The sequence below is a fragment of the Atta cephalotes genome, assembly GCF_000143395.1.
Source record: "Atta cephalotes unplaced genomic scaffold scaffold00034, whole genome shotgun sequence".
NCBI classification, from domain to species: Eukaryota; Metazoa; Arthropoda; class Insecta; order Hymenoptera; family Formicidae; genus Atta; species Atta cephalotes.
In genome coordinates, this window is record NW_012130098.1 from 1,959,164 (window position 1) to 1,973,760 (window position 14,597).

Consider the following 14,597-nt stretch of genomic DNA (forward strand, 5'->3'; position numbering starts at 1 on the left):
CAAGAAAAAGATAATTGAACGATAAAGCTATAGCCGATTTAGTGTATCACGCGTGTTTACGTTGGCTTTCGTGGGAGTATTGCTTCTATAAGTTATATATTTTCATTCTTTATATTGAATTATTGGGAATGCATTATTATCAAATAAGATATGTTTGTTATCTGTCAGACCTATTAAATGATCAATAAGTATCATTGAATGGTGATACTTACTTGGAAGTATATCGCGTGTTGAACATTTCTATACAAATTTATTAAACTATTGTTGCGGACTGTACAGTAATTGCTCCTCAATAGTCCTTTTGTAAAGGACTATTGTCTTCAGCGATTGATTAATAAAGTCAGTCGAGATAATTAATGTGATATATTATCAGATAATTTTCAAACAACATAAACTCTAAAATTATGACATAAGATGTCTTTAAGTCGTCTTTTAGATGCAAAAAATGTCTTATGACCTGATTTTAGATATTTTTTGTTGTCTAGGTTCTTCCATGTGCGTAAAATATTTCTCCAAAATAGGATTATTGTGCATCTATCTTATTGAATTTACTGCATTCGTCATTTAGTAGCTTCTGATACTATTAACTTTGTACATACTCATATGATATTGGTAAGTTAGACAGCGCGAGAGAAATCGATCTTTTTGTTTATAACAATTATTTATTTGTACGTTTGGATGATAGATTGGTAGTATTTATTTTTTTAGTGAAACTAAACTCATAAAATTTACTGTGTGTATGAAAGGAATGTATACGAATGTTTAATTACTTATGTATACGAGCATTTTCTATAAAAAAATAAAACATTAAACAACATTTATTTTTCAAAATGTTTCTTTCTTGATTATAAAATCAACAGTTAAAAAAAAATTAGAAATAAGTTAAAATGATAGGAGACAATTTTAATTCGATGTAGCTGTTGTCATGTTAGACAATTTATTTGTTTTTTGAGTACCTCTGCAAGTAAAATATTCAAGCTGCAAATAAATGCAGCTGATAAAATAATGTAAGACTTAATTAATATAAAATATCAATAAAAAAGAAAGGAAAAAGGACTAATGAGAACGGCGCTGTAGACTGTAGAATTATATCTTCTTAAGGGGATACTGGATGGAATAATCAAATTGTCGACACATTGTCGACAAATGTCGACAGATAAAAAAAATTTCCGAATTTACTGAACGGAATCAAAAATTCTTTTACAGGATTGAAGTATATATAAAATTAGGAGGTGCTGTAATGGATTTTATACTAAAATTGAAAATAGTTAAAAATTTATTTATTTTTCAACTCATAGAGTTTTCTGACGTAGATATTTCCTTAATACAAAAGTTTTATAGCTTGTATGGACAAAGCGACAGTGCCATTACTTTTCGGATTACGTGAACGAACAATACTGAATTTATAATTTTAAGATTAAAAGTTTAAAAAATTGTTTATATTGATCTGCAAATTACGTGTATACGAATGCTGAGCGAAAAGTCAAAATTCAGAATGGTAAATAAAGCAGTAATTGTGTAAAGTAGTAATGTACTCTAGATTATAAGCAGTAGATTATAAGCAGTAGATGCTCGATCTTACAAGAATGTATATGTGAGACAGAATAATAATGTAAGAAATGAATTAAAGATGTCACTATTATCGACTTTCTTTATTTGGAATTAAAAAAATCTACTATCGACATCGATCAAATTCAACGCCGCCTTACCGTATTACCGATAAAGTTAGCGTTTTTAATGTTTTTGTTCCTGTCCAATTTTTTCGTAATAATTTCACAGAATAAAAATTCCTTTTCTACGATTAAAATATACATGTTAATGTACTTGGCGCTGATGTTCAAAGTTGGAAAAAAAATTATAGATTTCTTTATCCATTTTTACCTCAGTATGGCGACCAACGCAGAAACTGTGAAAAAATTGGACAGGAACAAAAATGTTAAAAACGCTAATTTTATCGGTAATATAGACAGTTTCAACATCCCCGAAACAAAAAACAATTTTATTCTATTATTGTATATCGCTTATGGTGCCATCTACTCTATTGATCTGCGGTTTGCATCTCACCTTACGGCTACCACGAGGCCGATAAAGCAGAATAGCTTCTGTCAAAATGGCCGAGTGTTCGTGGAAGGTTAAATTCTAATCGTTGCAAGAAATCATTTAAGTGTGCGAATCAATTATTTAAAGCCTGCGCGTGAAACGCGGGCCTATTTTCCTGAGAATATGTTGTCATCCAGTAAACGCAGTTTATCCAAAGAGGACATCAAAACCGCGGACAAAGATGAGAAAGTAAGTATCTCTTATTGTCGCATTGGTGTATGTATATCAAAGAACACGCAGTATTCGGAAGTGATGTCACGCTTGGCGGGAAACTTGACATATGTTTAAACTGTTCTTTTGCAGGAATCGTTATTGGAGCATGACAGTGATCTTGATGAGGAAATGTTGTTCACGTAAGAAAATTATTTTTATAATAAACTGTAATTACTTAAAAAAATTTCTATAAAAATATAATTGCTGTTTTTGTCAAAAAAATACTGGAATAATAAAATATAGTTATATCTTATGTTAACATTTGGTATAAACTAGTTTTACATTTCAATGTAAATGATCAATTTATATAAGTATTTACTTTTATTTGTTTCGCTCTTGCTATATTTTTCCGAAAATTGCCTTAATTAATACAAATATATTAATATGGAATATGTAATTACAGCCGACCCAGTACATCAAGTGGAAATGAAAACATTGATAATAAAATGGATACGTGAGTATGATGCTTTTTAATTTTTATATTTTAAGGATTTGTAGATAACAGTCGAATAACATCTATATAGTTTAAATATTGATAAATAGATATCGTGCAATAACATTCTGTGATTTAGCCTATATGTCTTTTTCAATGTTTATTTATTTTGACTTAGTTTGAAGAAGCAATTATCATTATAATTTGCTTAATATAAATATAATATAACACATGACGTTACATAACAGTTACATTGCTGCTGAATTTTAATATTAATATTATGTTACTTTTAGTTGGTAATACGACTGGAACGTATTCTAACTGAAACTTTCTTATTTTTCATGCGGTTATTACTTCTGTGTAATTTTTTTCTGTGTAATTTTTAATCATTTATTTTATTTATGTATTATTCTTGCGCACATACACACACACACACACACACACACACACACACACACACACACATACACGCACGCACACGCGCACGCACGCACGCACACGCACGCACGCACACACACATAAAATATATAATATATATTATATAACTATTATCATACTTTTTATCATACTTTTATTATACTTATACTTTATCATACTATTATTATCATACTTTTTATCATATTCACAGTTAAAATACAATTTTGATTTTGTTGAATTATAGGAATAAATGAACAAAATTAATTAAGTAGAATAATAATTGGCTTGTCGACAAATAAATTATAAAATTCAGTTTATGACCAATACAATCATAAAGCGTAAATAAATTTATGATAATAAATTATACAATAAGTTTTGCTGAATTATAATAAGTAATTATTTTTTAATAAAATAGAAATTAGTTTTAGAAGAATCTTTTGAGAGTATAAGGAAAAAATGTAGATTGTTAAAAATACTTAAAAAAAAAGAAGGTAATCACAAATGCTTTTCAATCTTGAATTAGTCTTGAATTGATCTTTATATTCATAGTTAGTTTATATTTGTATAATTGATACGATATTATATATGCAAATTAATACAGACGAAATTATGGTGCAAGCAATTAATATCGATTTAATTGTCTGTATTTGAAGCGTCAAGCTGCAAATACAGGAGGTGGCGGACGTGATGCGGGATAATGTTCAAAAAGTAATAGATCGCGGCGAGAGACTGGAGGATTTACAGCAAGCGAGCGATCGTCTCAATATGGCCGGAAACGAATTTAGAGAAGCTGCGAAGAGAGCACAACGGAGAGCATGGCTCCAGAATGTGAAATCGAGGATCATCATTATCAGCATTACTGTGACGATCGTACTTTTCATTGTTGGTAAGAAATAGTACTGCGTATAATCAATAACAGCACGATAAAAAAATTAAACAAACTGTATGTCATATATCTTATCTCTTCTCAGACTTTTTAAAAGCTTTTTGTACTAATTGATATGGTTCTGTTTGTTTATGTTTTGCCTCTTAAATTTTATTTCTTTGTAAAATATTATCATAACATAACATGAATATTAATGATAAGACAAAAGTCAACCACTTTCTTTTTGGACAATATTTCTTAAATAAAAGTTAAAACTTCAGAAACATAAATATAAACTTCTATCAAATAATATAGCAGTTTTTTTTATAATATTGTTTGCAATTTTATAATTTTAATTAACTTCCCACAAGCAAAAATAAGTTTGGTAAAATGAGTCTCAAAACTGACGCAGTACGCAATAATGCCATATATTCTTATTCTTTTTCTTCACACAAGTTATCTGTACAAAATATTTACAAGTGAATGTACATAAGATTTTATAAAATTTTTTCATTTCGATGAAATAATTTTTGTTGATTTATATATTTTATGCTGTTCTATATGACGCAAACATATAACGCGCAATTTTTTTTTTTGAGGATTTTTATATCATTATCGGTGTCTTTTTTCTATTAATTAAAATAACTAATTTGTGGCTCGGAAAGTTAAAAAATTTTTATAAAATAGACTGTAGATTAAAAACAATTTATAAGATGTTTGTTCTTCACATATAAAGCCAAATTTATATTTTTGAAATCAATTCTTTTACTTAATTTTGAAATACGAATTTTCATTACAGTTAACAATTATTAGTTAAAAAAATATATTTCTGTTCTATGTTCTATCCCGTTCTATTTATTTTTTATTCAATATTATTATATTTTTCTACATATATTTTACACAACTCTTATATTTAATTACTTATTTAAATCAAGGATTTAAAACATCAACAACAATGTTAAATTATTTTAAATCAGTCAATTTTTGAAGTATGCTATCTAGTTTGATTAGCGCGTATCGTTTTCAGTTTTGGACATCATGGTACTTTACCTGGTTCTCAGATAACGAGTGTAATGTTTCGAACCTCGATCATTCAAATTAAGGTATATAATCTTTTACATTGTCCCTGAACTTTGCACAGTAATGTTTGCGTACAATTAAGGTATATAATCTTTTACATTGTCCTTGAATTTTGTTCAGTAACGTTTGCATAAAACAAAATCACTATAATCATCATATAAATTACTATAATTATCTGTTTAATAATCATAAAAATATTACATTGCGCATTCTTTGCACTTTGCAACTTTTTTTTAGTTGCATTTATTTAAATTGTCGATTCTATTCGCTTCTTTTTATCATATTTCAATTACTGTTTTTATTACAATACATAACTAGTGTTAATAACATGATACATAAATATTAATATTTTTTTCTTTTCAGGATCTATCGTTGTGAGATTCGTCTGACTGAGAAATCACCAATATATTGTACATGTTGTACATTAAGATTTTCTTCCCTTAAATCAATTATATAAGTATTGTAATTATATAAGTTTTTCTGTATAAATATATCTCTTCTATTATTTATGTAAACACGTGTGTTGTTTTTGTACATTTTACCATAAAAATTGTACTACTGTCTATGTTTATTTTACGCGAACAAATGAAATTAAGATGACGTTATGTTGATCAATTTTATGTTTTATGTCAGCAATTTTGAACTAAATTATATTTATATTTCTCTGTTTTTATTAGATAATAAAAAGTTATTTCTTCTATTTTATTTGTTTTTTCTTTTGCTTAACATATTATAAGCTTTATAAAAAAAAGTTTTTATTGTCAATATATGATTTTACGTATATTTTTCATATTATAATGAATTAAATATATAATCTGATATCAATATCAAAACTGTAATGAAGAATGTGAAATGATACAAGCGTATAAATCAGAATAATCTTCCTATATTATCAAGAAATAAATATGTATATTTTAAATATATTTTAAGTATACTGTATACAATGACGATACTGTGTATCATACGTCTTGAGGTTGCATGTTATTTTATTTCAAGTGCTATATATGCATTTTATACATATAATATGCATTGATAATTGATATCAGTTTATATATATGCGACTTGTGTTTTTATATATAAAAAATATAATCTCTCTCTATTTCTCTCGGGTAAATGCAACGATGTAAATGTAATACACGTATTTGTACTATCTTCTATTTATTACTTTTTATCAGTTAAAGTAAAGCAGTTTCAAAATTCATATTTCTTTCAGTACGTGTGAAGATGAGAAGTTACTTTTACCATTTTTAAAACAATGATTTGGTTATTTTTAAAAGCAACGAATCGACGCATCACAAGTATATATAATGAATTACTTTTTTCAATAAATAATGCGTAATAATGACAAGTCACTTTTTAAAAGTGATATTTCCAGCCTTAGCTTTTAGTTAATTATCGTCAAAAAAAACTCCAACGTCATTATTAAATCGTTGTTTTAAGAAATATATGTAATGGTATATGTAACGGTAAAAGTAACTTCTTATTCCTGAGTATATATATATATTATAGCATCACACATATGAGTTATTTTTTATGTTTTACTTATGTTATTCTTATATTATTCTTTTGGCATCAATAAGTTAGGAATTTATTTTCAAAAGAGAATTGTCCTTGTTTATTTCTATATTTATTCAATATCCTATTTTAGTGTAAAAAATGATTATCAAATATTAAATTTAATTTTACTTTTAAACAAATAAATTATTCCTTTTGAATCTTATACATATTTCTTTTTTGAAAAGATAAATATTTTTATTCAAATGTAAAATTAAATTAATGTTATTAACCAATTTTTTTTATATTAAAATAGGATATCGAATAAAAATCAAATCATGTTGAAGAAATATAAACAGGAAAGAATATATCACATGTTATAGACAATATATTGTGTACTTCATTGGAATTCATTAAAAGCTTACAATTTCGCAATGAAAAGCGATCATGTTATAGAGCAATTTTATACGTGACAAGCTTTATATATAGTGCGACCTACAAATTGCGATAGGCGTGTGAGACTATCTGTGGTCTGTTCAAAATAACCAATTTCATCGCTGTTTACATCAACGAATCGCAGTGATGAGCATTTTTTCACATTATTATATCAATAATACGATAAACACGTTTTAATTAATTATATTTTATCGAAGATTACTGATTGTATCAAATTAAGATTTATATTGGGTACAAAAAAACAAAATATTTTCGTTGCTTTATTAAATCAATTATTATTAATTGTTTTCTTATCATGTCTACATGTAAAAAACAATTTTGCTGAAGTATTTAGAAATTTTGATAAATTTAGATAAATCTGAAAATAATTGTGTTGTATTATCAAAATAATCATGTAAAAAATTTGAGCATGACGCGCCATATTGCAAAAACTTTTAACATTCTAGCAAGTAGAGCATTCTGCTTAATTATTTTGATAGTCTAACAAAATTATTTTTAAATCTGTATCTAACTAAATTTTTAATTACATCCAATTTAATTATAGCAAAATTATTTCTGTTTCTGTATAGACAGACTTTTAAGAATAAAATAAAACGAAATGTATGAACACATGAAATTTCTACTTCTTTCTCTTAAATCATGCTAAGAAAATAAAATCACTTTATTTTGATCTTGTAATGATACGATAATAGTAATTATGTTATTAAAATGTGATTAAGAACATTTTAGACTTATTTGAGGAAAATTCAGGATACACGATAGTATTGTTAAACCGAACCTGTTGCAATTTTATTTCAGAGCACCCGCCTTTAGAAGCTGATGAGAGTGGCTTTCGTAAAAGCTTTTGCGCATGTGTTATCCATCGCAACGTGTAATATCAGCTTTATCACTTCCACTGCTCCGGAATAGCTCTGTAGGATAGCTCATGAGTCGCGATGACTACTACGTGCAAGTCTATCCACATGGTTGGGGGGATACACGGATAGTGTTTATATATATATCGGAGTCGTCCTTCAATTCCGTTTCAGTCATACCACGACGTTCGCGTTTATCAGTACTTAACTGGTTTATAATATACTTGGAACCGGTATTTGTAACTAATGCGCGATTGACCGGTGGCTGCTGGCGCCATTTCTAGGTTGCACGTCCGATTAATTTCCCCAAGTTCTAGGACGAGTAAACATACGGAAAATGATTACGACAGATTTTCACCTGATTATTATCATCGTGAGCCTGCTGCTTGGCGGCTTTCTCCTTACCGGAAGTCGCCGGCACTTCATTTACGTGCTCTACAAAACGTTACCTAGAGATATTTTGTGAGTATAAATAAATGTGAGAAAATATGGGCGGAAAAAGTTTAAATATTCTATTCAGTAGATAACGTAGGTGCGAATGTTTGTGTTTAAATTTTCGCTAGTATTTTTTTAATGCTGCTCAAGAAGAATAGATTAGAAAAAAACAGAGGAAATGGAAGAGTTACTATTCCGTTGCATTTTCCGTTACTTCTTATAATAACAATTTGACGATGCAATTTTTTATGACTATATATAATGATAACTATATAATTAAACACTAAGATTATGTTAAGGTTGGGAAAATTATTTTGAAAAGTAATTTGCTTTATTTACTTACTGAAAAAAGTAATTTGTAACAAATACAAGTTACAAATAATGACTAAAATAACGAATTACAAATTCCAAGTTAATTTTTTCAATAACAAATGTCTTTTTTAACTCGTTACAAATAACGATTGAGATTTCCTAACACTGATGTTACCGTTATAGTCATAAAAAAATTCATCACCGCTAAATCATTATTATAACAGAATAATGATAAGGTAACGGTATTACAAGTAATTAATTACTTTCATTTCCTGGATAAAAAGATATATTAGATGTATTTTATATTTGCATAATTTTATAATTCTTATATTTTATTTTATACTTTATAGAAACTGTTTCTACTAAATTTACTTTATAATATAATGATGATTATATATTGGGTCGTCCGGAAAGTCCGCAAAAGATTTAAATATAATAAATGAAATTAAAAATTTAAATCTTCTGCATTTTTATTTTCCTTTAAAATCGGCACGAATTTTCCGGACAACCCAATACATTGTTGTCAAGTTTTTTACTGCTCCAAGATGTTCGTTTACAGTTAATTAATTGAATAAAATTGAAAAAATTGAAAATATACTATTATACTATTATAATACTAATATTATAAATAACTATTATACCTAAATTAATATAATATTTTATGTAAATAAAATAATATATTTTATATATTGAAAATATATAATATATATTATTTTATTTATTATTTTATTGTTTTATTTATTAACACATATGATTTTAATTTTTTAATGCAGCAATTATTGCAAGTTATTTAAGTAAGATAGATAAAATATTATAGAGAAGGCTGAAAATATTTTGTCGCGATATATTATTGTGATATATTTAAAGCTCGTAATAATAGTCTTTCATGCTTCATGTTATGTTATGGATTAATAATTTGCGTTCAATGCCCGAGTTGCATGATTGCCCGTCGCATTCGCTTCAATGCTTCTTTTGCCGTTGGAATGCACGCGAGAAAGATGGGGGAGTTTATAAGAGTCCCCTCGATGCATCTTCTCTTTTTATTACATTATGACTTCCTATTAAAATAATTCTTTTTCTTGCATCAATTTCTTGCATCATAAATTAATTTATATTTATTAGTAATTACGTCTATTAAATGAAATATTTTATATATGTATACTGAAGAAAGATAAGAATCTTAAATTACTTAAAATATTTATAATTATTTTTGCATATATACTATTGTTAAGTTTTTTTTTATACTAATGGATCACAAATCAATGATTCTATAACGGGTCGAAAATGTTTTGTGTATTATTATGAATTTTAAACATTAAATTGAATTGTTAAATAATGAAAATCCAGCTAAGCTTGTAGTTCCTTTTATTATTTGTTTTAAATTTTTGCTGTTCAGTTTATGCTGTTCAGTTTTATGCTGTGCAGTTTTGTTTTAATATTTTATATTTATTTGTTTAAAATATTATACATTTTTAATTATGTATCGTAAGAATAAAAGAGACTTCTAATTTCAGGAGAAACCATAATAATATAAAAATGTAATATTCAAATATAACATACAAAAACATAATAATAAGAAAATAATATAACAATATAATATCATAATATTTCTTATTTTTATATAGTATTTAAATTGAATCGAATATTCCTAAAAGAGCAAGATTATAGTTTTGAATTAATGTTATCGATATTAGAAAAAAATAGATCTTTTATTTTTTGATATAGATGAGATAATGATATAGCGAAAGCATTTGCGCAGCATACATTAATAAATTCGAAAATCATTGATTTTTTTGAATATCATTGTTATTACATCCGAGATAAGAAAAACTTCATTTGGTCCAAATATTAATTGCGAACGTGATTTGAAAGAGATTTACGTTTTTTTTAATTTTTTGATATTTTTTAATAGATAAAATGAATATTTTAACATAATTTTAATTTTATGATTTAAGTGAGGATGATTTAATCTAAAATCGAAACGATTATGTATTTGTGTGAATTGATGTTTATTGTTATTATCATTACTCAGCACTTAAATTTTGCTTCATGTTCCTTCATTTATCACATCAGCTTTTTATTTTTTATTCTTTAATATTTCATTAAATAGCAAAGATAATCGAATATGTATGTTATACAGGATGTTGTAGCGTTAAAACTATACTATGAATTTAGAATCTCAAAAGATACAGCTTTTTTCGGAAATTTATTAGCAAATGCTTTGTTTAAGAGATATGGACTTCTTAAATTACTGAACTATAGAAATGAATAATATCGTAGAGTGTGTAGTATTGTAATTAATTAAAAAATTAAAATTAGAAGTTAAATAATAAATCACCTAAATATGAGAGAAGTGCCATTTTCGTTAAAGTTAGATGTCAAACTAATACATATATATTATTCTTTAAATATGAAATTATTTTAGAAATATGATTATGCGCTTATTTATCATTAATTATTACTTATTTTACTTTAATTTTATTATTTAATTTTATTATTGTTAAATAATAAAGTTAATTATTAGAACATATGGAGAGATGAAAGCTATATAGTGTAAATTACTTCTATGATTTCGAAAAATTAATTTGTGTACGATAATTAACAGGAGACATGTATAAGACTTGAATAATTGCAATATGATATATATATATATATATACATATATATATATATATATATATATATGTATATAAATCATTTTATTTTATTATAATAATTCTAGTCCTTTTAAATATATCTATTCTTTAATTCTTTTTAATATTTAATTAAATCAATATATAATAAAAATTTATAAAACGTTTTAAAAAGTTATTTTATTTACAATATTCCATATTATTGCGTAAACAATTTTTTTATTTAAACAATTAATAAATTAAATCGTTTGGATATTTATACGATTTTGAATAGATACTTCGGGATATATGATCCGATTTATATCTTAATTTTTTGCTAGCTTTAGCTGTAGTGATTTAATGTGTGATTTAATTTTTTCTATGTTGAATAGCAAAGTTCAAAATATATTTCTATTAAATGGTCTGTTTTCTGTGGTTAAACTAGTATACACTTTTAGAATTTAAAATGAGATAGATATATGTGATATTTGGCGAAAGCGAGAAAAAGAGTTTAGTATAGTTTTAGTACAGAAATAAAACAGACCTAAAATATTTTTCAAGTTCGACTACATTAAATTTTGACATATTTATAAAAAGGTAATTTTATACTTGCGCATTATAAAAAGGAGTCATTAGATCTGTTAAATAAAATTTAAACTTGTGAGTCTTATATGAAAGAGATATATAAATAAGAAAGAGATATGAAAGAGACTTATATGAAAGAGACTTATAGATTCTATTATAAGTCAAAACTAATTTGATTCATTAGAATTTTTCTATGTATCTCTTATAATAAATCATTAGTCATAAATTAGAAGTCAGAAGCTAAAAATTGACGACTGTGATTGATCAATTTTTAGTTTCTGATTTCTGTTTTGACTTATATTAGAATTTATCTATATATCTTTTTCATATAAGACTCACAAGTTTATTATAGAAGGTCCATTAGAGATACACGAGATTTACTCGTTAAAAATTTTATTTGATAGACGTAATGACTGCTTTTTGTGTTCAATTATATAACACGTAAATATGTAACGTTGCTTTGTATGTTTGTATACAAAATATAATATATAAATAGATCACAATAAAATAAGATGTCATATTAATCGTATTATTTTCTATTTTTCTATTTTTCCTTTTTACTTTTTGTCAGAATAAATTGAAAATATGTGATATACGGATATGCTAGTATAGCTCTCGAATTACTTTAGTTGTGATGATATATATAATGTTTATTACATCTATCACGTGGAATATTACGTGTCACTAATGTAAAGATCGCATTACAAAAGTCAGATATACATTTATACACATTTATTTTATATATAATGATTTGAATAATTAAATATCATGATCAATAACAAAGCAATTAATTTTTCTTATTTATTCAAAAATTATTTTAATTTTCTTGATTTTTGTTCTGTTCAATTTGTAAATATGCCAAGTATAGAGCTAATTCAGATTTTACTTAAAAATGGGTATTCTCTTTTATCTTTTCGTCAATATAGATAAGAATTAAATATTACTGCAATAAAACTATCAATCATATTAAACAAAATAATTAATTCAAATTATAGAAACTGAATCGCCATTAGTAATTTGAGTAATTTCTACCATATTATGTATGATGATAATTTTAAATGGGATGAAGTTAAAATTTTGGACAATGAATTATTTTATAATAAAAGACTGATTTTGGAAATATAGTATCTACCTACATAAAAAAACAACAGCATCGATTGAATAAACAAAATGACATAAATCTCTTTCTGACGTTTATCTCCCTATTTTGCAATTGTAATTACCCTCTTGATTTTTCTCTTTTTTTCTGTTTACTTACGTTTTTCCTCTTTTTATGATTATACTCCTTTTTTTGTTGTATCATTTGTTATTTTGCCTTTTATGTTTGACGAACTTTATTGGTTAGTTGAATAAATCAAGTTGATTGAATAATTTTCAATCATTATTATTTAAAAAAAATGACTCCATTTACTACATTACTACTGTTCATTATTATGGAAAAAATTATGGAGGATTTGCAGTTTTTTAGAATGTCAGAAGAGAGAAGTAGTGTTTTATCTCTACAGACTATTATTTTAAATTTGACGAACATGAGTGATGTTACGTTTTATTATTTCCTATTACGGTTTAATTGTAAGTTTATCTGTATTGAAGATCTAGTAGTTTGAAACATTTCGAATTGTATTTTAATTAGATTTATTTTAATTAGATGTATTTATTAGATTTATTTTAATTAGAATTAATTATTTTAACTAGAATTATTAAAAACTAGAATTATTAAATATATAAAAACTTTTAATTATTAACAATTAACAACCAACTTTGACTCAGCTTTTTACTTTTTTTTATTGTTTTTATGTTAATAAATTTTTTTTTACACGTCACTGCATAAATGTAAAATAAATAGAGGAAAAAACTAAGAACAATAAAGTTCAGAACGCAATGACTCATATCGATATACGTATTGCATATATTACTTTGTTTATCTTTTTATCAGTTTTTAATAGATTCGTATGAATCTACTTCATATGAATCTTAAAAATGAGTGCTTAATACATTTTACTTGTTCTTTTCTTTGCATAAATAAAGTAATTTATTATTATATTAATTATTATATTATTTATTATTATATTATTATATAATTATTGTTCTATATATTTGACGTATGAGTATGTCGATCATATGAGTTGCGCATTCATAAAACTTTCAAGATAGAAGTAATTCGATAAGAATAATTGTCATATGGTTACGATATATAATAATAATCAAATCTAACTGATATTTCTTTTAGTCTTTTATCATTTCTGACACTCGTAATGTGAGCAGTGAGTTATTATTTTCCGCTTCTTAGTTCGAAGAAAGAATTATATTTTCACACAGTATATCAATTTCAGTCTCTGATAAATCTCTATTTTTTTCCTTTTTATATTTTACAATTAGAATTCTTACAATTAGAAAAATATATGTACATTATCTAAAATCAAGGAATTACAATTAATCGTGTAGTATGCAATTTATATTCTTGATATTAATTTAAATTAATATTGTAATTGTAAAAAATTTACTATTTTAGCTAGAAATATTTGTAATCGTTGCTTAAAATTTTTAAAAATAAATTTGATTGAATTATATATTATGTGTGTGTGATTAATGTTTGAAGATAACATTTAATAAACTATAGAATTAATTATATGTATTACTAATTATATGTATTAATTATATGTATTAATATATTACTATAATTACATTAAATTATTATATATATATATATATATATATATATATATACTATACTATAATAT

At 25.0% G+C, this 14,597-nt stretch overlaps 2 protein-coding genes across 2 annotated transcripts in view; both read left to right on the top strand.

Moving 5' to 3' along the window:
* The first annotated feature begins 2,223 nt into the window (after positions 1 to 2,223).
* Positions 2,224 to 5,093, top strand: LOC105621535 (synaptobrevin homolog 2-like). Its single transcript, XM_012203008.1, has 5 exons — positions 2,224 to 2,289; positions 2,404 to 2,453; positions 2,717 to 2,767; positions 3,817 to 4,049; positions 5,056 to 5,093. The coding sequence occupies exons 1-5, from the start codon at positions 2,224 to 2,226 to the stop codon at positions 5,091 to 5,093; spliced, it is 438 nt and encodes a 145-aa protein (XP_012058398.1).
* Positions 5,094 to 8,249: 3,156 nt separating this feature from the next.
* Positions 8,250 to 14,597, top strand: part of LOC105621577 (long-chain fatty acid transport protein 1) — a 15,010-nt gene continuing 8,662 nt past the window's right edge. The window contains exon 1 of the mRNA XM_012203048.1: positions 8,250 to 8,374. Coding sequence (XP_012058438.1) covers positions 8,250 to 8,374 — 125 coding nt within the window. The remainder of the gene's footprint in view (positions 8,375 to 14,597) is intronic.

Excerpts from the sequence above, each read along its gene's own strand:
- LOC105621535 (XM_012203008.1), top strand. The coding sequence starts at position 2,224 with ATGTTGTCATCCAGTAAACGCAGTTTATCCAAAGAGGACATCAAAACC. Across the intron at positions 2,768-3,816 it reads ATTGATAATAAAATGGATAC|CGTCAAGCTGCAAATACAGG; the intron begins GTGAGTATGATG and ends CTGTATTTGAAG. Across the intron at positions 4,050-5,055 it reads GATCGTACTTTTCATTGTTG|TTTTGGACATCATGGTACTT; the intron begins GTAAGAAATAGT and ends TATCGTTTTCAG.